General features: G+C 49.0%; 1 protein-coding gene across 3 annotated transcripts in view; it reads left to right on the plus strand.

Annotated features, from left to right (window-relative positions):
• Positions 1 to 27,663, plus strand: part of 14-3-3zeta (tyrosine 3-monooxygenase/tryptophan 5-monooxygenase activation protein zeta) — a 65,942-nt gene that overhangs the window by 21,811 nt on the left and 16,468 nt on the right. Inside the window, exons 1-2 of one of the 3 annotated variants that reach the window (XM_025297094.1) lie at positions 10,687 to 11,104; positions 23,667 to 23,974. In XM_025297094.1, coding sequence (XP_025152879.1) covers positions 23,675 to 23,974 — 300 coding nt within the window. In that variant the 5' untranslated portion in view covers positions 10,687 to 11,104; positions 23,667 to 23,674. Of the gene's footprint in view, positions 1 to 10,686; positions 11,105 to 23,666; positions 23,975 to 27,663 lie in introns of those variants that run through there. The other 2 variants (XM_011139980.3, XM_011139979.3) reach the window with 2 other exon arrangements.

Raw genomic sequence — 27,663 nt, forward strand, 5'->3', positions numbered from 1 at the left:
AATAACTTGGAGAGAGAGAGAGAGAGAGAGGGGGGGGGTAACACCGTTGCGACGAATTGACGCGTGAAAGTAACTTTTAATCTGTGTACGACGCTCGTGTAACACATCGCGATCGGGTCACGACAGAGGGACAGAGATAGAGAGAGAGAGAGAGAGGGGGGGGGGACAGAGCTCATCCTGACATTCTGAAAAAGGGTAAGAACACGTAGGTCGAAGTCGGAGAAAAATAGAACGTCTAAGAGGTGACGTTGTTTATTCCGAGCGACGCGACATAAATCGAACGACACCGTGCTAAAAGCAACGCCACGTGCAGCAGTGAGGAGTAAATCTGCGGCGGTCGGCGATTTTGATCGGCCACGTATGCTACTTACTCAATGAACAAACCTACGTCACATACGTTCGCCAATCGTACTCGCGCGACAAAGTGTCGTCGCGACAGGCAAAAGAGTCGTAGCGAAGGGGAAGGGGCGCGCGGTAGGCGAGCTCTTTTCCGATGCCGAAGATCGACGTGCGCGAGCGCGACCTTGTTCCCAAGGCCGGTGCTTTTCGGATTGCGCCGAGTTGCACCTTGTTATTCCCGCATTCTGTCGTCGGCGACGTTATCTCGGCGCTGCGCGGCACGTCCGATAATTCGCGCTCGCCACGAGTAATCTCGTGAATAATCCGAACGGATTCCGGCCGAGTGGGCAAGGTCAGTGTCAGCGAAGCGGCGAGCTCTCGGCGACGCCTGTCCTCTCTGGATGGATCCGCGTCGCGGCACCGCGAGAAAAGCGCATTCAGGCCGCTCTTTGGCGCGAAACGCCGCCGCCGCCGCCGCCGATTCGCCGCGGCCGCTTGCCAATTAACGGCAAACACCGAGCACAGCTCGAGCAACGCGCGCGGCTGAGGGAGGGAAAAGGGATTAACGTGTGCACCGCACCCTTTCGTCCTCCTCCTTTTCCTCCTCCTCCTCCTCCTCCTCCTCCCTTCCGCGAGTGCGCTGTGCCTGCTATTATATCGCGTATGCGTATCGATTGTGTGCTGCGAAGGGCGCGATAGCCGCGAGCGCTCCACGTGTCGTGCGTTGTGAGAAGAGATCAGCCGTGATCTCTCACGTGAGAGCGAACTTTCGTCGGAGAAAGATCTCTCTCGCGGGAGACCTTGCGGTGGCTCGGCTGTCTGACCAAAGTATCGCGCTCGGTGGAAAGTCGGATGTGTCAACCTTCAGAGAAGACCGGCATTTCTCCTGTAAAATTTGCAATTGCTCTCGCGGAAAATTTATATATACACTGTAAGAGGTGATGTGTTAAATTTAACATATTTCATGTGTCTGCGATCATCCACTCTCATTTTCGTGTTAATTTAACATACTGCAAGTATGTTAAAAAGTAACGCGCATAATGTGTAAAAAATTTAACATTCGAGTGCCGTCAGAAAGATCGCAGTTTGTGTTAAATTGACATACAATGAATGTTGCTTCAACATTTGGGAAAGAGTAACGATCTATGAGTTGATGAAGTGAAAATGCTAGATTGACATAATCTATGTGTCAACGATCCAATCTTTATATAATATAACACATGATAACTGTTATAATGAGGAAATTGACACATTTTAGGTGTTGACTTTGACATATAAAATATGTCAGAGCAAGAATTCATGCATTTACATGTAAATTGTGTTATTTTAACACTTGAAAATAGTTGACCCTAATTTAACACAAGAAAGTCTAAGTAACGCAACAATGATGTGTTAAATTAACACACGAATGTGTAAAAAATTTAACATAAAACTTTCTACACACAAAAATTTTTAACAAAAGTACGGAACGTTTTAAACTGCGTATATATGTAACCATCATGTCGCGTAGAGTTTTCGAGTTTGTTAATGGCTCCTGTAGAAACCACCCCGGTCCACTAAAAGTTGACATTTTGACATGGCCGTGGCTTCAAAGATTCGCAAATTCGAACATTCATGCATTTTGGAGTCCGCCAAATTGAGGAGAGAGAGAGAGAGAGAGAGAGAGAGAGAGAGAGAGAGAGAGAGAGAGAGAGAGAGAGAGAGAGAGAGTTTGAAAATAAGTGTAAAGTTAGCGGTAAAATTAAGCTCGGCGAAACTTTGCCGGAATTCAAGCGTACGGAGATGAGTACGAACGGAGAAATTTGAAGTTTGTCAAATGCTTTCTTCGAGTTTGAGGATTCCCGTCAACGACCGACGAGTCTCAGAATCGTTGGCGTCGCCGAGAGTATGTGCGGACCGGCGAGCCCGTTCGCGGATTCGAAGGGTTCGCGAGTACGCGGACGTAAACTGACAAGTCGGGCAACACACATATTCTTCAAAAATACCCCACGGCTAGCGATAGCCCGACGGAAATGAGTTCACATGCGGCTCGATGCGTCGTCACACGCAAACCACGAGCTAATATTGATCTATTTTGTTACTAACCCAGTGTATACACGCCAGTCTCTCCTCGAGTGGAGCGTTAAAGGCTCGCCCACACCGATCGCTTGAGGATTATGTTAAATACTAAACGCGAAATCGTCATTTTCCATTCCAATCCTCCAGCGATAGCGACGGTATTACCCGTATAATCGTCAGCTGTCATATTTCCGTAATCGCGAGCGCCCCGACAAACGAAAGTAGCGAGCGCTACCTACGTGTATCTCACCGTATTAAATTTAATTTAATCGCTATCGTAGCGCTATCAAGCGTTCGCTGCCTGGCTACTTAGCGATCGACAAAAAAAAAACATAAATATCGCGCGACGATGAGAAGAAGAATGATTACGCTCATCGTGTGTTTTTCTTCCGTTCCACGATAATGGCTCTTTTATAACCAAGTTTTTTCTCTCCTCCTTGCGTGAATGCTGCCATAAATTTAGATATTCCTTCATTCCCATAATCTCGGAGCCACTGGCGATCGCAAGGGGAGAAAGAGAGCAAGCAAGCGACGTCTCTCCGCGCGAATGTTACCGCCTCGGCGCCGATTTATGCCGAAGCTCTCTCACGGTTTTCTTTATTTCTCTTTGCAGGTAAGTCCATCCCTCGCCGGCGACGTCGTCGCAGCAGACCTGTATTGCCGCGGAAATTGGTTCGTAAAACCAGCCTTTATCGATTTTCGTTAGCCGACGCCGCGCGCCGTGTCCCGCACACTCTCGCAGGTTCTCCCTCGCACGGACGTGTATCGCACACACACACACACACACACACACACACAGTTCCGCGCGCTTTTCACACGGCGGAGCTTTTCCAGGGGACCACCAGCCCTGTGCTGTACGCGCCGCCTTGCGTCCTTTCCCACGTCGCGACGCGTACGTAGAGAGTGTATTCATCCGCGGAGATTCGCCGCGACCGATATCGATACGTCCGCGCGCGCGCTCGCTCGCTCGTTCGTGTCTCTTGCAGAAATGCAGCAAGCCAGAGAGAGACGTACGAGAGCAAGCGAGCAAACTACTGAACTCGCGGCTCTCTCTCTCTCTCTCTGGCTCTCTGGCTCTCTCGCTTCCTCTGGAGCATTCCCCCGACGCGTTGAACAGTAATCCGTGTGTCGAATGCGGGGGATATGAAAAGTCTCTCCGGCGAAGCCGGAAATTCGCGAGATCGCGTATCCTCGCGTGCGTCGCGAGGAGCGACAATCGCTCGAGCGAGTTGCGAATGATCGGGACGAATCCGAAAAAGGCCGAGAATCCGCGGGGGATTCCGTGAGCCGTGAGAGAGCACTTCCGCGAAGAGTCGCGCGCGGATTGTGAGAGAACTCGAGGAGGATCTGTATACGTATGTTGAAGTTAGCGAACTCCCAATGTTTATCCTCGGGGATTATTTATCGGAGGATAAATTTAAAGGTGTTTTCGCGGCGAACAATTTAGAGATTCGCTCACCGGATCCAGCCGGTGTGCATCGTCGCGCCGCTGTGGACACATCGAGTGACAAGGATTTTCATTTCGTGGATATGCTCGTCCGAGTGATTTCGCGTCGGATCGCCGCCGCGACAGATATTGGATCGAGATATACGTTCGTCACGATGACAATCGCTCGGGCAGAAATCGCCATTAATTGTCGGCCGCGCGCCGGAATTGCGTGCGTGGGCGTCGCGCCGCACAGGAATTTGCAGTCGCAGTTGTTTCTTTTTTTCCCTCTCTTTTTTTCTCTATCTTTTTCGTGCGAAAGTCTGCACGTTGTTCCCCCCGCCGTTCCTCATAGATATCTGTTTCACTTGTCACCGGCCGCGCTTTCATCTGACCTTTACCGACGGATTTTTATTTGTTCCGCGTTAAAGTCGCGCGTGCGGAAAGTCCCGAGAGCTTTATGCCCGCTCTTGCGTCGTGTAATTTTGAAAAACTGGGCTTTATCAACTCTCCTCTAGCTTAACTGATTCCCCCTATATCCGAGGTAGTTTCAAGAAAATAAGCCGATAATAGAGAGAGCAATTCTAAGTTTGAGGCGCGGTCACGAGCCGCGCGTCCGCTCGGTGAGAAATTACCAAAGTGAAGCATCGCCTTCATTTATTTGCTCTCTAATCTCTCTTTGCATACTCGCTGAATATTTTGTCTTCATTTCGGCGTTAGCAGCGTCGCTCAAACGTAACAGTTCCATTTCCATAACTCGCAGCCTCACAGGGAGAAAAGTCGTTCACGAATTACGAATGCTGCCGCGCGCGTAACAATCTGTCATTGTCGTAATTTAAACGCGAGGTATTAATAGATCGAAGAGAGATTTGATTTTCTCTCTCTCTCTCTCTCTCTCTCTCTCTCTTCTCTTTTAGGAGTTTCATAATTTATTTATCAAGGCAGTCTCTTCCTTAAGAGAATACCGCGGCGATGATAGATCGAGCGAGTACGGGTATAACTTAATGCTCCTGCGGCTTCCTAATACGGAACACTTGAGATTTATGACGCTCCCTTATTGGCATTCCGAAGCATTCATTCTGATTAACTGTCATTGTTGAGGCTGTTTCACGCATCCAGCAAATGGAATTAGATCCCCGCCTCGGGTTTTTTCGTTCTCTCGTTTCTTTTTCCATTTTTCACAGTTAGGAATTGCAACGTTATCGCTTTGGTGTATTTTTGACGCCCTTCGATTTTTCCCGTTTATGTGATGAACGGTCTCTCTCCTGCGCCGAATTTCGACGTCCCGGATTGTGTTGCGTGTGAATATATAAAAAGAAAAAAGAAAAAGAAAAAAATGTTACGTGGGAGAGAAATATAATATCGTCAAGCCGCAACGTTTGTACGCGAGATATGGTATTGCAATTTGTTTGGTGTCGTTACATCGCAGGGAATTCCTCCAAACTGTACGTTATTAGTAACAGTTTTCAGAAGAAGAAAAGTCCGAGGTTAAAGTTGAAAATAGTTGTATTAAATGTTAAATGTTGCTAAATGGTTACAATGCGGAAGAGGAGAGAAAGAAGGGAGAGACACAAGGGAGAGTTAATGAAACACAATCGAAATCAAGCGATATTGTGTGTCGGGACGAACCGTAAATAAACGGACAACTATCACACTGAAGGATGATCGCGCGTAAAATAAGATTGCGGAATTAATTAATTAATCTACACGTACAACCGCGTTACGTTTTCGGTACACGTCTCGCGAAATTGTTCTCATCACATTTCTGAATCGCGCGAGTTTTCTACGGCGCGTCGCTATCACTCTCCTTTCTCTCTCTCTCTCTCTCTCTCTCTCTCTACTCTCTTCCAATTCCGCGTCGATCCTCTCACCGCTCGCAATCAACGTTAACGATAACAAAGAATGGTCATTGAGGTCGATCGCGTGAAAGACGAGGCGCGAATCGCGAGAAGGCCGATCGACGTCTCGCGTAAAATCGGCCAGAAATTTCGGTGGCGTTCACAACGGCGGGATACCGGCGGAAAATGGTCGACAAGGGCGGGTCGGCTGCAGGGGTTGCGCGCGCCTCCGCAGATCAATATTTCATTTCAGCCTCGGCAATCCCCGACTCCCTCGTCCCACACCCCGCTCCTTTTCCACCCTTCGTCTTCTGCCGCTTCGCTCGCGACCTCGCGTACCTTCTCGCACCCGCCAGCCTCGCGCCATCCTCCGCCCCGTGTGTCATGTTTTCCCTTGTTTCCCCTGCTTTCGCTCTCCCCCCCCTCTCACCCTCCCAGCGCCGTCGACCCTCATTAGCCTTTTTGCTACGAGCTCCAATGACTCTTCGTCATCGCGTGGCCGCCATCGGACGCGCGCGAGACGTTCTCGGCTCCGCTTAACCGAATCGATCGCGAGATCGAGTCGCGACTGTGCACACGGACGACGTCAAGTCGATCGGAGTCGCGCAGTCCCCAGGATCCTAATCCTGCGCGACGAGAAGATTGCCTTTCCTGCTCATGACATGGCCCCCGAGTGGAAGGCAATCGAAGATGAACATCGGATTTCCCCCGCGCGAAGCGAGACACGAATTTCTTTCGAATTTCATTCACGAGGCATGCCATCTTCCATAGACATCATCCGGAACTCACTCCGACCAGCGAGAAATGCATTCGCGTGTCTCGACGATGCGGATGCGCACGCCGTTAGCCGAAAATACCAGTCTCCAAGTCGGGTCGGGTGAGGAGGCGGACGTGTTGAAAAATTGTACAAACGTGTCCAAAGGGCTGCGGCGCGTCACTTTGCTCTCTCGCACATGGTATCAGCCTGAGATCGAGCGGGGCCTCCTCGCTCTCGAGTCCGGTCCCTTAGCTTCTCGAGCCGAGACAGTCGGCGCGCGATGCCGACTTTAACCCAATTGCAATCTTACGATCGATGTTACGAGCGCGCACACGGCAGTACTGCGCGTCGCTTTCGCTCCGCATTGTTTCAGTTATTCATTCGAAGTGGAGCTCGTACGCGGACCGTGCTGGCATGTCGTGTGCTGTATGCACTGGCTGCGAGGAAAAGAGGGGGAGGGGACGGACAAAAGTGCTCTCGTTCGCACTTCTCTCTCCCTTTCTCTCTCTCTCTCTCTCTCTCTCTCTCTCTCTCTCTCGCGCGCGCGCGCTCGCTCACGTTCGCGCAATTCACGACGTTCAATCGCACGTTTTTTTTTTCTCTTTTCTTTTTTTTTTTCTTTTTCAGCAATGAGTCCCACGCTGCATGCCAGTGTTCCTCTCATACACATACCCCCGATAATACAATGGCCCTTGACATATCGGAGTCGAGCGTGTGTTACGCGACACGAGTTTCCGTAATTAAAAATTACACCTTTGCGTACTTGCGCTCGCAGGCTGCCTGCAAATATTTTCCGTAACTGCGAGCTGCCAACAGCTGGCAACGCGGTGTTTTAGGTCGCGAAGTCGTATTTTCCAGTTTCAACGTTGCCTCTCGCTCACTCACCGTTTGTTAAAGAGATGTGCCGTGAAAGAGAGATTATCAATTGGTGCAACGATGAGATTTTTAATATCGGTAATGGAAAGCGCTTCTCTTTTTTTTTTTTTTTTTTTTTTGACGCCACGATTTAATGTGTATCATATTGGATATTATTATTGACGCACTGTATATATAACGAGAATCGAATACTTTGAGGGGAGGCAATGACGGACGCGCTGGATTTTATTCTTTTATATTTATTTATGAATCTGTGTGTGTGTGTATATATATATATATGCGCTTGAATAAATAAAATACTTATTTAATCCGTTGCATCCTCGTGAGAAAAAGTTGATATACGACCTTCTGAGAAAGCTTTCGACATGTAAATATTCACGTCTGCGAGCTTGCGCGTTCAACATGTTCGTTTCAACAAATGTAGAAGGAATACTAGTTACAAGAACGGAATTTCCACAAAGAGGGATAGAAGGTAAAGGGAGAGAGAGAAAGAGAAGCAACACTCGCATATTCCGAGATACAATTATCTCGAAATATACTAAATTGCTAGACGCGCAATACAATGGCATAGACGCGGAAAGTCGGTAAATCGCACAATTCGCACGTAACGAATTAATAACTGATGAAGTAACAACTGACAACTATATATTACACGCGTCGGATACTGATGCAATATTATCGTAGACGTCGTCTCGTGATTAAATACAGTGGGAGAAAAAAGTGAAAGAAATTAAGAAATGAGATTTGCTCCGGAAAGGAAGAGAACGGAGAAAGAATCACTCGGGAGTGTATAAATTTTCAAAAGTGTTCAAAGCTTCAATATGAATTCGCAACAAACTTCACGATTTCGAATTCATTTCGCAAACGAGAGAGAGAGAGAGAGAGAGAGAGAGAGAGAGAGAGAGAGAGAGAGAGAGAGAGAGAGAGAGAAAACTCACGGTCATTTTTAGAAGGTGCCAGCATCGCGTCGAATCTGCTTGTCGTTGATGCGAGCTGATAGGTTTCACATCACGCGAAAATAACGTTATTATTACGCGCGATTCATCGTGATACCGGAGTGTGTTTGGGGGGTTGCGAAAGCATGCCCTATATTGAAATTTTCACGAGGACGTAATGCTGCTTTGCGCGATTTGCCGGCTTTGATGTCGGCAGCTGCTTCGGAAGCGCGTTGTTCGCGGCCGAAATTGCCGATGTAACATCCTCATTGAGGTACACATACACACAGGCATACCTGTACGTATGTACAACATCCATCCCGTGTATGTATGTGTGTGTGTGTGTGTGTGTGTGTGTGTGTGTGTGTGTGTGTGTCTCGTCCAATTTCCCACGTGGATGCGGAGTACGTTGGATATCGACGGATTTTTCGATGTGAACTCGGATGTATCTCGAGATACACAAATAAGTGAGATATGATCATTACTTGAAGCTGCGTGTGTTCATGATAATTTGTACCTTGCGAATCGTCGAATCTTCGATACTCGCGTATTCTTCGATTCTCCTTGAGCTCTCACGGACATTTATGGCCCGTATTATTTTATGTGGCTCGGGGTATCTCCGTGAATTCAACATTCGTGCCCGTAATTTAAATATGAATGCGTCGACCCTCGTTCGCGAGAGGCGCCGATAATCGCGCGTCCGAAGCGCGTTCCGAAAGACATACGAAAATAGTAAACGTAGTGATCCTTCAAATTGTCTTCTTACGAGAACCCCGTACGAGCTGCGCCGTCGTTGGTCCCTCCATCGATGAAGCGTTGCGATCGAAGTTCCTCCGATTTACCGTGAAAGAAAAAAATGACACAGTTCAACGATCGCGAGAAGGACGAAAGGGCCTTTATGGTAATCGGGAGTCTCTCAGACTCAGCCGACGCATTTATTTTAGACGTCGGCTGCTCGTTTCTCCGCTGCTCAAGTAGAAAAATGTCTTCGCCGGCGCTGCTGCGGGGCTCTGTTGCGTATTTCGAGCGTTCTAGTACCCACGTAACTTACGAGAGTTCGCGATGCTACGCGCGTTCTCGTAAAGTGTCGTCTACAATGGCGGTAAGCGGTAAGAAATAAAGCAATCACAGTCGATTATGACAAAAATAATCAACTGTGGTTGGATCCATTTCTTACTACTTCACGCTTACTTCTTACTGCTTACTGCTTACTGCTTACTGCCATTGTAGACGACGCTTAAGTGTCCTTCTCGCGGGGATCCTCGTACGTCGTGGATCATTCGGATCGCGTGAGCCACGTGAAAATTTTCCTCCGTGAGAATCGCGCGTCACTGTACACAATGAAAAGACGACCATGTCGCTTAACGCTTTTTCGCAATTGCAAGCGTTACGATGTTGAGCGACATATGGGGTCGTGATAATGACAATAACAAAATATAAAGATCGAGAAAAAGGAATCGCCGACAGAATTTCCTCGCAAAGTGTGTGCATCGACGATCTCTCTCGAGAAAATTCCGACGGTCCTCTCTGACCGTGTCGCGACTTCCGCGGCGGATCATCGGAAGCGAGAGAGAACCGCGCGCGCGCTCGTGGGAGATGGCGAGAGAAAAGCGGGAAAAGAGAAGGAGGGAGAGAGAGAGAGAGAGAGAGAGAGAGAGAGAGAGAGAGAGAGAGAGAGAAAGAGAGAGAGAAAGGAGAAAATAAAACGAGAACGAGCGCGCGCTCCTTCCAGGTTAATTTTCGCACGAAATTACGCGGGGCTCGAGATGGTAGGAGCAGTAGACAGAGACAGGCAGTCGGTCGGTAGGGTCGACAGAGACACGCGGTAACGGACGTTTAAACAGCGGGTGAGACGAAGCGCGCGAGGTAGGAGAAGACGAATAGTTCCGACAACGGTGTGGGAGGAGGAGGATAGCGAGACGGGAACGCTGTGTCGAAGAGAATGAGAGAGAGTGAGAGAGAGAGAGAGAGAGAGAGAGAGAGAGAGAGAGAGAGAGAGAGAGAGAGAGGGAATTGTGGGAGGGAGGGAAAAAGAGACAGAACGGATAGGCAGTTTCCGAAAGGTAGGAGCGAGTGAGAGAGACGGGAAGCGAGTCTGACGATCGAATAAGCCGCGAGTAGGAGCGAGACGAGGAGCGCGAGCAAAAAGGAGAGAGAAAGATGCAAGAGCCGTCGCGTCGCGTCGCCTCGCCTCCTCCACCTCTTCGTCGTCGTCGTCGTCGTCGTCGACGTCGTCGTCATGCAGCGCAAAGCGGCGTGTCCGATCCCGGGACACAGCCGTGCGCGCTCCGCTGCCCCACCCAACCTCGCCGACGAACGGCCATGCCGGGGTCGCGAGCCGATCAATACTTCGGCTCGGGCACGAGGAGACGCGAACGCGGACGAGTGCGCACGATCGCGAGCGGACGCGCACGATCGCGACCGAGCCCCGGCACGAGGCGATCCGAGTTCCCCACCACGGGCGGCGTTGCCGGCTCAGTCGCTGTGCGGGAGTGGTCGTCGAGGGATGTGTGGCATCGTAACCGAGAGTGTGACCGAGGAATAAAGAGCCGGCGTTTAGTTTTCGCTCGCGTTCTCCACGTTCTCTCGCACGTCCGTCTCGCGCGCGCGCGTTATTCCCTCCGGTAAGAACTCAAAGGAGACAGAGAGGGAAAGAGGAGGAGGAGGAAAAAAAAAACACGAACGGGATAATACCAGCCGCGGTGTAGTAACCCGAGTCGCCGTTGTCGTTGTCGCAGCGGCACACGCAGGTTCTTTCTCGTTTTGCCCGCCCCTCTCCCCGCGGTCTCGTCGTCCGTCGCGCCGGTTCACGGTTCCGCGTACGGATCGTGTGTATTTACGTCACTATTTATTGTACAAAGGACTTTAAGCTAAGGTAAGTGTGGAAAACCGTGTCGCACGCGATATACTTTTCTCTCACAAATCTTCCTGTTTCTGCCTTCCTCTCCCCTCCCCCCCTCTCTCTCGTTCGCTTGCTCGCTCGACCGCTCTTCATACACACACACACACACACACACACTTACACGTATATACATATACGTACATGCGTATGCTTCTGCGCCCTCGACTTGCTCGCTCCCTCTCGATCGCACGTTATATAGCGCGACGCAAATCGTTCGGGCCATTTCCACGCACCTTCGTCATTTCCTGCGTGACCGACTACGACGCGCCGCCGCCGTCGCCGCCGCCGTCGGCGGCGGCGGCGGCAACGGCACTTCTCGATCGCGCTCACCGTTTATCGTCGTTCTCGTGGGAACTCGTCGGTGCGAGAGAGAAAGAGAGAGCGCGCGCGAGAGTGAGCGCGAGCGAGTCGGCTATCGATCTCTGCGGCGTCGTACTGCGTCGCAGGATTGTCTCGCTCGCTCGTTCATTCGTTCGTTCGTTCGTTCGCTCACTTGCACATCGTCTCTCCGCATTGACGCGTAATACGAGGTCCACCCGTGCGCGTCGAGGCGCGTCGAGGCCGATCGATCCCTCTCGGTATCTCGCACGGGCGGTTCTCCCTCGATTTCGATCCGTTCGCCGCGTCGCGATAATGGACGAGGCGTCGCCGTCGGAGAATGCGGCCGGGAATTTCGCTCTCGCTCCGTGAAAGTAGCGCCGTGGCGCTACCGCTAGCGCCTGGCTCCCTCTTTGAAAGGCCGCCCGCTCCTTCTCCCGCGGCCATAACCTCAAACCGCACGGCGACGCGATGAGTAATGCCCGCCGCCGTTGTCTCTCTTCGCTCGACTGAGAGAGGCACCTCTCTCTCGCGCGCGCGCGCGCGCGCACGCGCGCGACCTTCGTCGTCGCGCGCGACAACGCCGTGTACGTGTACGTATGCTCGTCTCGTCATCGTCTTCGTCTTCGTCGACTCTCTCCCACGGAAGTTTCCACCTCTCATGGCTAAATATGTCTTTCTGCGATGCTTCAACCGCGGCGGACCTCTCTCTGCGAAATGTGTCCTGTTATTACCGGACGACGCGTTAACGAGGCCTTCCTCGGGGGATTTCAAGTACTGCGGGACGTTGAAAGCTGCGCGATTGTCAGCCGGCCGGTAGTTTTGGTCGTTTCCAGTCGGTGTCGAGCTTGCTGAGAGCGAACCGGAGTTTCCGACTCAATCTAGAGAAGCAACGAGAGATAGATGTCGCGCTCCCCTAATTCGATCTGTTTTTCCAAGATCTTGGATCTTTGTCGGGAGTCAAAATTTGTCGGATTCCGCGCACATCCAAAAAATCTGCGTGTCTCCTTGAACTTGGACTTGGTACTTGAGTCGTTGACATGTTTGCTCGTTGATACTTTGCGGCACGACGGTACCTTACGTGTCACGTGACGATCGTCCGAGATTAGATCGCGTAGATTTTGCTTTGATTCGCGATTTTCGCCTGTGCGACTGTTCACCTCCGACACGTGGAGCCTCCCCTCCCTCCCACTCCCCCGCGCCGAGCGATCGAATTGGCCTGGTCACACGTCATAGCTGTCTTTTTATTTTCTGTCAAGAGTAACGCGTAGATCTTACGTCAATCGATCGTCGTCGGCCTTGGGATCTCTTCACACGCGAATATTCTGTTCGCATATATTCATATATTTTCCGGCGGTATTTGTGCGGCGCCTTGTACAGCGGTTTTATAATTGCACGCTCGTGGTACGCACGCGCTTCACACGACATTTATTTGCAACGACAAGCAACGACACGATTGTTATCGACCGCGACTTTTACGGAACGGGAATGAAGAAGAGCCGCGTTTAATCTCGGAATATCTCCGCAGCTCCAATCTCGCGTATCTCTCGCTTCGTTTGATTCGCTCCGGTCGAATTTACCGATTGGTATCGATGAGAGACAGACGACGCCGTTTCAGGACGGAGGAAACTCGTACGACGAGGATTGACACGATATTGATTTTGGTCGGCTAAGGACGAATTTGCACTGTGGCTCACGGAACGGCACGACGAGTCGTCGCGTGTGTGATAGGAAACGAAACGGCGGGACGAATCAAAGAAGCGGTCGTTTCGCGCGAGACAGCGTTTGGATGTGGATATTCGCTTTATCAGTTCTCGCCGTTTATCTGGGTCTTACATCGCGTCGTGTTTTACCTCGCTGATAACGTCGCCACCTCTTCACTTGGCGCGCGTATTTGCTTGAAGCCGGGCTTTGCGTAAGAATGTAGCGACGCTGCGGTCAGTTCTCTCTCTCTCTCTCTCTCTCTCGCGTTAAAATCGCATATGATCTATGACGACTGATCGATCGCGTCGACGCGTGAATCGCAAATTACGCGCCAACGCAACCGAGATGAGAAATCGGCGCCTCGCGACACTCGGCGGAGCGTCGATGTGACAATTCACTGGTGGATCTTCGTTTTTCGATCGTGAAGAAGCGCACGTAGCTCGTGGCAGCAATAATCTCCTCCTCCTATGAGACCGCGTTTGCGACGCGGCTCGTTAATTTGGTGCACGTGAGAGAGCTGATTTACGACGCGGTTGTCCGAGGCGCATTAATGAATCGCGGTGCGCGATCGCGTGCGTGTAGCAATGACGAGATCTCTCTCGCTCGGAATCGCAGCCGCGATCTGTTGCCAGGCATTCATGAGAGAGCTTGCAAAAGCAGCGTCGCCGATCGGGGTTGGCCCACGCGTGACGCTAACCGCATTCTTCCCGCGCCGCAACCGGTCGAGGCGAAATGGGAGGAAAAAAAAGGTGCATTAACTTTCACAGTCGAGTATCGATCTAACGACTCTTGCCGGCAGCTGCGTATTATGCGCGTCGCGATACCGCGTGACGTACGGTACGAAAATTTTGCCCTCCCCTCCCCTCCCCTCGGTCCCCGCCCCCCTTCCCCCCGTCGATCTTGCTTTTTCGCGAGGGTAAGCCTCACCTCGTGTGTGTGTGTGTGTATAATTTTTTCCTCGCTTCGAGATTCGCGAGACTCGCGATGCGATTCAGATAACAGAGAGCAGAAAACGATACACATCGCGCTCTCGAGGCAATCTCGGGCCGATCTTTGTGGGAAGCGGAGCGAGTTTGCTCGCGCGTGTCGCGCGTGCGAGTTGCCTTCTTCTGCTCGCTCGCGCGGGCCGCTGTCGGCCCGACAGAGTTCTTCACGCCAGAAATATTTCGGCGTCGCGACTTGGTCGTCGTCGTGGTGGCGGCTCGTTGCTCGTTCGTAGACGCGGCAACGTCGTCGTCGTCTTCGTCGTCATCGTGCTCGTAGTCGTGCCTACGTTAAAACTTCGAAGCCAGGTGATCGCGCGCGATTAAATATAGGACGTTGAATACACACCTACCTAGCTCTAACCGCCCCAATATTTCCGTCCGGGTTTCTTTGTGTGCGCGAGACGCGCTCTCTACCTTCCGGAGCGATGTCGATCGGCTGATAAACGTCGAGAGAGACCGAAGGTGGAAAAAGGAGAGACGGCTTTTTAAATTAAGGACACCGACACGGCATCGCGCGCGATCGTTTACCTCCTCTCTCTCTCTCTCTCTCTCTCTCTCTCTCTCTCTCTCTCTCTCTCTCTCTCTCTCTCACTCACTCTCAAGAAAGAAAGAAAGAAAAGGAGAAACCGCGCGTATCGTACACGCATCTTCAGAATCGTAGCTCATTCCTCGCGCGTTCTCAGCGAGAAATTCGCAATCTTCTTAGCTCGATTGCGCGTCTACAAAATTATCTTTCGCTCGCTGCATCCTCTTTTTTTTCACGAACTTTTATCGGGTTTGGTAGGCAACGGAGTCAAAGAATGACCGCTATTTATATAAGTGGGGAGATTTATTCGGAATATAAATAAGGATCGAGGAGAGACGAAAGAATTTCTATATTTATGTTACATATTTCGCGCGCGTGCAAATTTACGTCACACACCGATGTCGCACATATTTCGCGCAACGGCAAGTTTTATATCGCGATGTTATCTAAAACCTCATTACTTCATCAGCTGCCGATGAGCTGCACGAGGTGGTGATGCTCGCGATGACACGCGCGATATCTCGGCATAACGAGTGCATCTCGAGAAAGCGGGGAACGCCGCGAGCCGGAAGCGCGCGTTAATGAAAGCGGATCTCGAGTCTTTCCGTTGTGTCGCGGCGCGGATTACGAATTCTTTCGCCGCTTGCGTCGGCCTCGCCGATTTTACAAGACGAATCTACGATTGATCGCGCGGCAGAGCTCGATGTGGTGGAAACGTCGTGGGTAACGTCGGCGCGATCCTGCACTCTCGTGTCGAAGTCGAGACTAATCCGAATTTATTCCCGGCCGCCGTCGTGAATTTATTACGACATCGGAAGATGTGGAGAGGGGGAGGGGGGGGTTTATGAATCTCTCGCGGACGTCGGAGACGATTTCCGGAACCCCGAGGGTCTCTGAGTCTCTCGCGCGTGCGGAAAATCGAACGACAGCGGAATTCACAGATCCGACGAAACGTGTTCGGGGCGAAAGATCTCGTCTGAGAAATCCAGGCGATCTTAACGCGTAAAGATAAAAGCCGGAGTCGCTGCTGCACGCTCGCCGCACTCGTGAGATGTAATAATAATCCGCCGTACTTACATAGGATCTGCGGAATGCGAGATAAGTGGAGCCAAGAATCTGTAGAATCTAGCGTGGGGGGAAGCACCGCGCGCGCGAGTCGTAAAGTTCGTGAATTTAAGGATTGTGAGTCCGAATTTAAATGTATCCAAATGTAATGCGATCGCGAATTCAAGTGAGTGTATTGCGCGCACACTTCTCCGTGTATCGATGACCACCCCCCCCGGTCTGGGGATTTCTTTTTTCTTTCTCCCCTCCCCTCAAGCGCGATATTTTTGCGGCGAGCAACGTTTTACGTTCGTAGGGATTTGCTCGATCAATAGCGTGCCTACCATATTCCACGCCGCCAATCATCGCGCATGAATTCCGCGGTCTTTTGCGTCGCGCCGTTATTTATTATTATGCGGCAAAAATCGCGCGCTCTCGACCGCGATCGTATCGTCACGTGTTCTTTTCCCGACGTGACAGGTGACTCGCCGGCGTTACTTCCGGCATTCTCCGACTGCGCTCTATCCTCGAGGACAATTATCCGGTTCACTGAGAGAGAAATGCTCTCTTAGTCACATGCGATTAGGTGCAATTGCACTTGACTCGTTACTCATCGGAGCGGACTGTGTTTTATTTTATAACTCTAGTCACTCTGCGATCTCTCGTATTTCTATCTCATTAGGCGCAAACGTTCCTCCGGATATCTGTGAGTAATTTACATTTTATCGATTTTGCATATTTTCCCTCGTCGTTTCGAAGGAAATCCTCCTTGACGTATATATCGTTTGGAGGGAGAAAAAAAAGTACAGTATATAGAATTAAATTGAAGTGTAAAGTATATATAGAATAAGAAATGTAAAGTGCAAATATTTTGAAGAATATACGAATTGATAAATTCGAAGATACCAAGCAGACATTTGTATTCGAAAGCGCGTGTCTCGAGAATATGGAGGATATTCAGGGAGGCCAAATGAACGTCGAGAGAAATAATGCGGCGAAGAATAAATAAATATGACGTGGTGTGATGTGAAAATTATGTCGGAAACTTACGTCTCAAAGAGCCTCGCGTGTTGTGTTAATAATCGTACAAAGTTTTCCCAATTTTTCGATAGCTGCGCAAGAAGCTCTCTCGAAAGAGAAGCAAGCCCGCCCGGCTATATATTCTCCAGAGTTAAGTGGCCCTTCGAGCTCTCACGAGTTTTTCGACGGCATCGACCGGCCTGAAAAGCAGTGAGTCACCGCGCACCGTGTGATACCCACTCATTCTATGCTAGATTATCTACGTGTATATACGGGGTGTTTCTTGCCAAGCTGCACTTCCTCTCAACGACAGACACACCGCTACTACGATTCGGCGAATCTATAGACCTGCGCAAATGTTACGTGCTACCGTTTAATCAAAGTTAAAGCAACGCACGTAGGCGTGACGAAATTTTTGTTAACGCTTCTTTCGAAGTCTTTTTGTCGGTCTTTAACACGGGTTTCCGGCGCAGTATTTTTTATACTTTCTCTTTTCATGTATAATTTTCTATAATCTTCCTCTTGTTGAACTTTTACTGTGTTTCTTACAATTGATGTTTTCCAAGTATTTGTCTTTTATGCTACTTGGTTCGCTTTGATCTAATCTCACGTAAAAAGAAAAAAATTTGGTAATTAAGAAGCAACAATCATCGAACACGAAAAATCTAATTTTATACAACTCAAACTCTCGCCCCGCGCATCTCTGTGGAATTTTCCGTGAAGCATAACATAGTCACGTAATGTATTTTATTTACGCGCTATTTTTACGAAACCTCCTCTCGTGCGCTCCGATGTATTTTTAATTATCCCTCCTATGAACATACCGCATTAAGACCTCCCTTAGGAAATCTCCCGATGCACACTGAGCGTGTTTTCGGTCTTCTTCATCGTCATAATGCCGCTTTGCCTGCTGTCTGCTGTTGAAATTAATTTGAGGAAAATGAAGCTTCTTATCCTTCGAGGAAAATCAGTTCCAGCTATTTTTACTTTTGCTAAGATTGTGTGTTCGTTCCGCGAAAAGATCCTTAAGAAGCATGTTATTTCTCTGCGACAATATCGTTGAGTGCAAAGATCATTCCGGTTTTCTCAGAGGTATCGATTGAACGCACCAGTTATTGAGGAACATTAAAATGGCCGCTTAAACGTGCAAAAATACCAATTTATTGCATTTATTAACATTTATTAATTTAACCGAAAGTGAAGTGACGGCTTTTCGTGACGGGTTAAACCGAAGCTAGCACGAAAGTGCATCGGAGCGAAGTGCAAGTTGCTGCACCGTGGCGCAACGTAACGTGACGCAAATGCGTGTTTTGTCTCGTAATTAACGTGTTCGGTTTGGATAGCGAGAAGTCGATCCGCCGGTAATTGACCGGAGACACTGAGTGAGTTCGCTATATACAGGGTGCGTACGGTATTTGAGGACACTCATATATGTGAATGTAAGTTCTGAAGAACAATTTTGTTTGTTTCTTTTTCTTGTCAGATCATCAATGGAGGACTGTAAAATAACGCAAGAAATGAAGAGACATGCAGTTATCGTCGCTATATGCGCGAAACACACCGATTTAGAAATCCCCAATTTTCTCAATTGCGCCCGATCATCCGTACATAAGGTTCGTCGTGAATTGGAAGCATCAGCTGGCGATGTAGAAACTGTTGCAAAACGCAAAAAACATGAGGAACGTTCGGACACTACTGGAAATACACAATTTGTCCAACAAGTGCAAGAGATCGTTGACGAAAGCCCTTCAAGGTCCATGAGGGCCATTGCGAGGGACCTGAACGTCTCTGAGAGCCTAATCCGTCGAGTTGTCCACGAAGACCTCCGCTATACGTCCTACGTTATGCGCAGAGAACGGTTTATGTCGGCACAAACTCGGGAACAGAGACTTATCCGAGGAAAACGTCTTTTGAACAAGCTTAAGCGCCCTGAAGTTCCTAACATGTTGCGGTTTTTTTCTGACGCAAAAAATTTCGACCAAGACCAAAAAATCAAATGGAGAAATGACAGGTGGTTATGCTCACATCCTACAGAGGTTCCCCGTGTTATGCACGCGAAGTTTCCAGCAACTGTCATGGTTTTAGGAGTTGTGAGCAACGAAGGACATGTTATGCCACCCCACTTCTTTCGTCAGGGGCTTCGGGTGAATGCTGCCGCCTACATCGAGGTTTTAGAAACAGTTGTGAAACCCTGGATTGATAGTGTACGTGGGGACATATTCCAGCAAGACTCTGCTGCTCCTTTACACAAAGCCATGACGACACAAGATTGGATGACCGAAAATTTCTATGATCACATTACCCCAAACTTATGGCCACCTAGCTCCCCAGACCTTAATCCGCTGGATTATTACGTATGGGGCGTAGTTGAGCGGGAGATCAATAAACATCCTCATAATAATATTTCATCACTGAAGGATGCTATAACAACAACAATGATCAAAATGAACAAAGAGCATCTGATTCGGGCATGCAATCGTTTCCGACCCCGGATTGAGTCCGTTATTGCCGCTAATGGGGATTTTATTGAGTAATTGTATAGTCTAGGAGTCAATTGACGTCGTGTAAAAATTTCATGGAATTCTAATAAATTTTGCAAAAAATATGAACAAATTAGTTTTAATGTCAATTTGTCCTCGAATACCGTTATATACACGCACCCTGTATTTCTCGTTCGTTGTCTATGATTCACGCTTTTGTTCTTGACGACACGCCTCTTTTAAATTAATCGTTTAAGAACTTGCGGAGATATTTCTTCACCCCCTGAAGGATCTGCAGGATTTCAGATTCGATGTGTCTGAATTGATATTCGTAATTTTTCGGAAGATCGCGAATCTGTTTGGTCGTGAATCACTTTTCTACTCGAGAGTTATTTGATGAGACCGCAGATTCGCAGAATGCATAGTCTTACGGACATATCATCGAAACAAGAACGTTCTGCGAGGTTCCGCGAAATCGGCAGAATAGGATACAGGAAAAATTCGTAACAATTTTTCGTTCAGCAATTTTTTTTTTTATTCCAGTAAGCGACGTGAGTTGCGCGCGGTTACGCGCTGTTCTCGCAATATACCTCCTCGCGAGTACGTCGAGTGTGAGTTGTAATTCGTTCTCTTTCAATTTTATGAATCATCGTCGTTTCCTGCCTCGCGTACTACTGCGACGACACAACGTTCCGGCCGGTACAACGAACGCCGGTATTACGACATCATCGTTTCTCTTACATGCCTGTGGAATCTAGAAACTTGCATATTTTATTTCTTTTTCAACAAGTAAGTAACACTTGCATCTTAGATGGAATTAATACTGATCTTTCACAACGCGAGATTGGTCCAAAAAGTACTTGGGTGATTATCTAACGACAAAACTACAAGTTTAATCTAATCGACTAACAGATAAAAAAAAGTGGCTGACGAATGTCGTTGTAGAAAAGTACAATCCAAACATTCTCGGGAATTTAATTTATCGGGGACTTGAAAATTCGATAGCAGACATCTGCGCATTGATCCGAGGCTTTGATCATACATCCAAGTGTTTAATCATTTATCTGTTCTTTATCTTTGCAACGTGTTTCAAAGATTCACAGGATTTGTGTAAATTATATTTACACAAGCCAACGTGAAAAAGATCACCCTCGAAAGGATCACCCATGCATTACGAGCATTTAAACGAGGTGAGTTTTCATCGTCGTTCATTGATTTCTCTTCAAAGCAATATCGTCGAAGAAAAAAGAAAAGTGGAAGATGCTTTTTGTCGCTCGTGTCGTATCACCAACACTCGGATCATCAGCTGCATTCGTGTAACGACTTCTTCTCCACTTTGCGGTTTCCAATTTCTCGACAACGATGACGTATTACCTGCACACGTTTCTTGCGCGCGCAGAGACCGTCGACGACGTGTTGATTCGCTCCTGATGAATCGTACGTGTCACTAGCCGCTCGTTCGTTTTATCAATCGGACAAATTGCGGCTTCCCCGCTCTTATCGTCCCCGCGGATTCGCACGTGCGCCTCTGATCCGCCGACGTGATCTGGCGATATCTTGATCGAATCGCCGAGTCATTAAAGACCGATTTATCGCATGTGAACGACAGATGCAGAAATCTGGGCTTGGGATATTCGAGACGCGACGATGGCGCAAAATCGCACAAAATGTACGGTAATTGCTTGCGAGAAGCAACAGTGATCTGCATTTATTTTGTTCTCTTCTCTTTTTTTTTTCTTTTTTTTTCCCTTTGCGCGATAAAGTCCGTGGAGTCTATTCCGAAATTATGCTCGCTCGTTCTCCTTAATGGAGATAGCCTAATGGAATGATAGATAAAGAGATGACGAACCGCTCGTATGTGTGTCTATGACCATGTGTCCGTAAGGTAAGGATGTTACCGATCCTTAAAACTTCCGCGGCGATGTCAAGACTGATAGATTAAGATGATAGATTAGAAACGATAAGGTGGAGCGGGATCGATCGTAATTCCGAGCACCCACACTCGTGGCGAGGCATTCTCGGGCAGAAATGGTTCACATTATCGTAGAGAGGTTAAACCGACGGTAAAAGGACAGAAAATAATTCTCCTTTTGTAAATTTCGTCCCCGTGTCCCGTGACTAGGAATGAAATTAAAAAATACAACTTGTCATGTCGTCATGAAAGTGAACGGAAAAAGAGAAAACAGACTGTGCATCCCTCGTCTCTTGCCCCGGAGGCATCGGACGGCGGAGGGGGAATAGAAGAAAAAAAAACAGATCGTAATCTTATCACGAGTAAAAAATGTAGGAAATTATGCGGGAAAGAAATGTAGGAGATTTGTCTGAACGTCGTCGTGCGCGCGCTCGGTCATCGGACGTAAATACTAGATATAAGTATTTGTTGTTTGACACATTCGAAGAATCCGGCAATTAGATTAATGGTTATCCGATTATACGGTCGACAAGTATCGGTTTCCATGGACCTCTCATTATCGTCATGCTGATATATTCGTGTACGCAGCTCCGGATTAGGTCTTACGTAACGTGCTTCGTTAGATAACACGGCGCGCTCGTGCGCGCCCGTCGATCGATAATCGTCCAAAGGACGACGCAGTTCTCCGCGTCACGAGCGGATCTCGCTCTCGTGTCGGAAATGGAAGTCCAAGAGAAGGGGGGGGGAGAGAGAGAGGGAGAGAGAGAGAGACGAATCGGACCCTGTACCGTGGTTACCACGGAAACACGGTTGCCCCCGGTAAATGTACGCACATCCACCTGTACACACTCCCCCTCCTTGCGCCTCCGCAGTCCTCTCGTGTCTGATAACGTCTGTGTATTTGTCGAGTCGCGTACAGAAGTTACCTCCGTATATACGCGACCACGCGTGTTGATTCTTTGACGATCGATGACTACATTCTCATCGGATCGAGGATATAACATCTCGATTAGTGCGGTGATATATTCCTGTCTCTTTTTTCTTTCTTCTTTCTCTCTCGTTATCCGCTCTCTCTCTCTCTCTCCCTCTCTCTCTCGCTCTCGCTTTCTACCATCGGGGAATATACCTTCCTAACATCGGAAAATAACATGGCCATTACCGAAACGAGCGAGGAGAGAGATTATAGCTTTTTTCCCATAAAGAAGAATCTTCTACGAACGTAGAAGAAAGTTTTTTGACCTGCTGAGATTTGCACGGTTATCCCCTTCGCTCTCAAAAGGTCCGCGATTTTTCGCCTTCCTTCCATTGTCACGAGGGAAGATTCTACCTGAACATTTCCGTCCAGGGGTAGAGCGAGGTTGGCAGCTGGCCATGTCGAAACTGCGTCGTAGTTCCCTCGCCACAGAGAAACATCCTTCTTCTTTCGTAGGCATAATATGCCTGTTGAAAAGCGTGCAAGGGCAGCTGAAGGGATCCCGTTGTTTTAGGCACAGGGAGGAACTCGAGCTTTTCAAGGTCCAAGAAACTCCGAGGTTTTCCGAGTGCCTCAAAATAGTTCAGACCGGCAAAAGTTGCGGAACGAATCTGAAAGACTCGATTAGCAAAAGCAAGCTCGAGTTTAATAGGCTTAATTTTTTCGTACGACTTTAATCGGCGACAATCTCTCGCTAACACGAGCCTCCGTTTTCGAGCAAGAACGATTAACGTCATTTCCTCGTCCCGTCGTTTACGGCCAAGTAGACGAGAGGCAGAATGGCGAGTATGGGGGGGAGGCGGAATTTCATTCTTCCCCCCCGTGACAAGGTCGCGAGATTGCTTCGCGGAGCACCCTCCCTAAATAAAAGAACAACCCCTCTGTGCGCGCAGAGGAAAAGCGCGTGTCGATCGAGGTCAGCCGATTGCGTCTCGCTCGTAAGGATACGCGAGCGTCGTCGGCGTCGTCATCGCGTCATCTGAGCTCTGGCTTCTCTGAGCGCGGGGTGTGTGACGCGGCAGCCGCCATTCTTCCGACCTCTCCGGACGCGCAACAAAAGAGACCCCGGTGCGACACTGAAGCCGCTCGCCGGCTGAGCTTTGTTGCGTCCTCATATCTGGACGTGCGCTGGAGGCTGCTGCCGCCTCCTAAGAGCTTGCCTCCTCCACCTTAGACCTGCCTCAATATCGAGGCACGAGAATTTTTCCACTTTTCATTCACCACCCAGTGTTCGCCGCGTAGTAGGTTTCTCCAGGTCGGCGAGGAGGGAGGGTTGCCTGAAATTCGAAGGCCGAGGAGGCCTGGGACCGATCCCGTAAGTCGAACTCTTGAGTCGATTGATTGATTGGAATTGTGATCGTAAGCCGAAGTACGTCGAGAGTTAATATCTTGCCGATATACAATTGCATTTTATCCTTCAAACCATACTTTTGCGATACTTTTGCGATATCGCCGCGGCCCGACGGACGACGAAAACACGGCGCTTTCGCAGGCGACGCATTACCGCTGTGCTGGTGGCCGACGAACAACAGCTGTGCTGAGACACTCGCACGCGCTTCTTTCTGATTTCAGCCGACACAATGTCCGTGGATAAGGAGGAATTGGTGCAGCGCGCAAAGCTTGCCGAACAGGCCGAGAGGTACGACGACATGGCGTCCGCGATGAAGGCGGTCACCGAGACGGGGGTCGAACTGTCGAACGAGGAGAGGAATCTGCTCTCGGTCGCCTACAAGAACGTCGTGGGGGCGAGACGTAGTTCGTGGCGGGTAATCTCCTCCATCGAGCAGAAGACCGAGGGCTCCGAGCGCAAACAGCAGATGGCCAAGGAATACCGGGAAAAGGTCGAGAAGGAATTACGCGAGATCTGCTACGACGTGTTGGTGAGTGATACCTCCCCCCCCTCCCCCGCCCCGTGAAGCTGCTCCCCCCAGCCCTCCATATTTTCTCTTTTTCCTCAATCCTCTCTTCCTCGTCCTTCGGCCGCCTGTGAATCCTGCTCTCGCGCGCACCCCCATCTTAGGCGGGGCCGCCCTTTTCACCCCGCTCCGGCGAGTCGCTCATCGTCCAAAAATAAAATTGGGACAAGGTGGCCGATCTCTCCTTTGGAGTGACGGGATCAAACGAGACAACCCGGCTTTGGAAATATCTCGCGCCAGCTGCTCTGCGCTGCGCCGTCGGCGGTGTACGGCCTCTCTCTCTCTCTCGCGCGCGCGCGCGATCGCGCAATGCGTACATCGTCTTCCCGCGTCGCGTTTATTTGTCGAGTTATTGAGAGAGATTGTTTGTCCGAGCTAGCTGATCGAATTCTCATTGTCACGAGAAATATACATACCGATATCGCAATGCTGAACGCGCCCGTCTGCGTTCCGGTCGCCGCCGAGAGATTTCAGTCAGTGCCGGAGAACGCGCCGCGTCTCTTCGGCACGATAGCGAAGGCCATGAACGGTTTCTCTCTCTCTCTTTTTCTCTCTGTCTCTCTCGCTCTCTCTCTCTCTCTCTCTCTCTCTCTCTCTCTCTCTCTCCGTTCTCTCAGCGTCGTCCTTGCCTCTCGCTCTGTGTTCTCGCGGCCTTTTTTCTCTCTCTCTCTCTCTCTCTTTCTCCTCTCGTTTCTTCATTGCACAAATACCGCGCGTACGTGGAATGCGCGTGTTTGCTAAGCGATCCAGACGCATTGTGTCGCCGGGTTGGTTATTGATCGAAGTCACTCCAGGGGAAAAAAGTGCGACACATGTGATGAAAGATCACAGCGACGCCGGTACGGAGCACCGGTATGAGAAAAGAACTTATAGGTGCTGCTCGTCTGAAAAGGGGAAAAATGAGAAACGCGTCTCGCGTTCGCCGAGGAGCGAGCGAGAGAGAGAACGCATGCTGTTTGAACAAAAAGTGTCGGACGCGCGACGCACAATGGCGAAATTTCTTAAAAGTATGGCCAAAATCGGAAAAAGAATTAAAAACTTCCTTCCTAAGTTTTGGTACCATATTGGTCAAAAGTCCAAATATTTTTGCAATATTATCACATAATTCCCATCGTTCTTCTGTTCTTCTGAACAGCCCGTAGCGTGTTTCTGATGTTCCTGATGTTTTTAAACGTTGCTCGTTTACCCGTTGTGACAAGCGGCACAGCGTCAAATTAAAGAAACGCACAGAAATACGTTCTCTCAAAATATATGCCAAAATATGCATTCGATTTCTGAAGGTTAGTAGTAGAATATGTTATATCATCCATTCTTCTTATTTTGATAATTATAAGATTTTTAGAGTCATGTAGTCTAAGATGTAGAATTTGCTGTACAATTTTTTCTAAATGTACTATTATAGTTGCTTATCCAGTCAAGCTGTAAGCATGGTATTATAGTATATTTAGTACTTTATCAAATGACACACATAAATTTTGCGAATATATGCAGTTGTGTATAAAAGAGGTGTACAAAGGTTAGGCTTTCAAGCCTATATAACTTTTCTTTCAAGTAACTAATATTTTAAACCCAAAAAAGACAAATGTGTATCTTTCGTGACTAATTTTTTTATAATTTAAAATTTGATAAAATTCCAATTAAATTAGATATTGTGTTTCTTATATTGGGTCCTATATAATTTTTCATAATTTACACATCGATTCATAATTCGTGACCCTAAAAATCTTTGAGTTCTCTAATTTGGACACTGATAAGACAAATTTTTAAGTTTTGACCAGCATTTTATGAAAATTCGCCACTGTGCGACGTAAGTAAATGGAAGGAAAGCGGATCTTATTAGCGTTCGCCCCGTCACGGATTATGTAATTCTCCGGCAATTCGTCGACCTCCACTTAATCCTCAGGACGCGTGCGGAAGCGAGATTCCGTGTGTCGCCCTCCTCCCTCCCTCCCTCTTCCTTGCTCTCTTGCCAGTGCGGGAGGAGGGAGTATACTTCGGGCCTCTCGCGTTTGCACTTCTTTTGCATATCGGAGCGGCGTTGCCGACGTGTTCTTCGCACGCGACTCGATAAACAATCGTCGGGAGCTATTTTTGGGCGACGTCGACGCGAGAGAGCTCGCCTCTCGTGCTCTGCTTGCGATTAAACCGTAATAAGGTTAATTGAGTCGACTCTGTGGACTTAATGAAGCGAGCGTTCTCCGACGCGGCGGCGGCGGCGGCGGCGGCGGCGAAACTGTTTGGGCGGGCCGGGCGGACCTTTCGCTTTGAATTGCCGCATAGCTCCCAGCATGATTCGATGCTACAACGAGAACGAGAGCCATTAGCGACGAGCCCGATAATGCCCGATAATGCATCGCTCGCGCAAACGCGACGACGCAAACTGCGATTCTCCTCCGCGCGTGCTCGCATTCTTTTATCTTTTATTCCCCCGCGTTCCCGCGCGGAGTCGCGCGAGACGCGTTATAGACGAGCCGCGGTTTCTGCAATTGATTGCAAAACTATAGACCGGAGAGGTAAATTTGAAGAATGAAAAGAAATTTACTCGATATAAGTCGACTCGAGGAGTAAATCAAATCGAATTTTCATAACAATAAAAAAACAATAATTCCAATGTTTAATCACTTTTCGTCTCGCCGAGCGTGGGCGTGTCTCTGGCGCCGACGAAAAATCTCGTTCCCTGCCAAATACAATCCCTCGGGACTTTCTCTCTCTCTCTCTCTCTCTCTCTCTCTCTCTCTCTCTCTCTCTCTTTGTCTGCGATACGTTGCGCTGCTAATCGTCGCAATTGCGACGCGTGCTCGCTATTAATTTCGCTCGATCTCCGATTTCGCGATTAAGGCCGACGCGATTTCGTCAAAGCCGGCGCGCGCTGCTTTCGTGACGCGCGCGAAGCGTCGACGCGGCATTTTGTGTTCTTCGTCCTGGAGGCAGACAGGGAGGGAGAGATGTTAGTTTACAGCCGAAGAAATTGGATTGCCGTCGTCGCCGGTCGGAATGAATTTTCCGTCTCGCTGAGCGCGCAGCACGTGTTCCTCGCACGGGGATTTTCGCTCGTCGTGTCATGTTTCAGCCGGTTAGCCGAAGCCTTCGCGGCCGACGGCGTCTATATCGCGACGACACGTCGGGCTTTTATCGCGTGCCTCAACTAATAACGGAGTGGATCAATTCCCAGGTAACACTTGGGAGCACTTGGTGTGTTCCCCGACACACATTTTATTTCCCACCGCGATCCACTCGCGACTCCCCGATCAGTCGCGTAGTTTATTAACGGCTTGAGACTCCACGTCGATATTCTATATATCGTTGCTGCAGTCGAGAGTGAATCGTATCGCGCGCCACTGTGTCGTAAAATTCTCCAATTCTCTCGTCTGGATTCGCCCCTGGATTCTTTTTATCGACGCCGATATATGTCCCAGCGAGATACGCACTGAGAGAAAAGTATATGACATTTGGAACTATAGCGATATAGTAACTACATTATAGTCCGAAATATCATATTCGTAAGTAATAAGTATTACCATAATATCGCTAATTATTACGATATAGGCATAGTATAACCAAGAATATAATATTTTTACTAAGAATTGTAGTAAGTTAAACTAACTAAAATTATTGTATGGATACAAATGTAAAGTGGTAGGTGAAGTAACTCT

Source organism: Harpegnathos saltator, unplaced genomic scaffold, assembly GCF_003227715.2.
Source record: "Harpegnathos saltator strain DR-91 unplaced genomic scaffold, Hsal_v8.6 scaffold169, whole genome shotgun sequence".
Classification (NCBI taxonomy): Eukaryota; Metazoa; Arthropoda; class Insecta; order Hymenoptera; family Formicidae; genus Harpegnathos; species Harpegnathos saltator.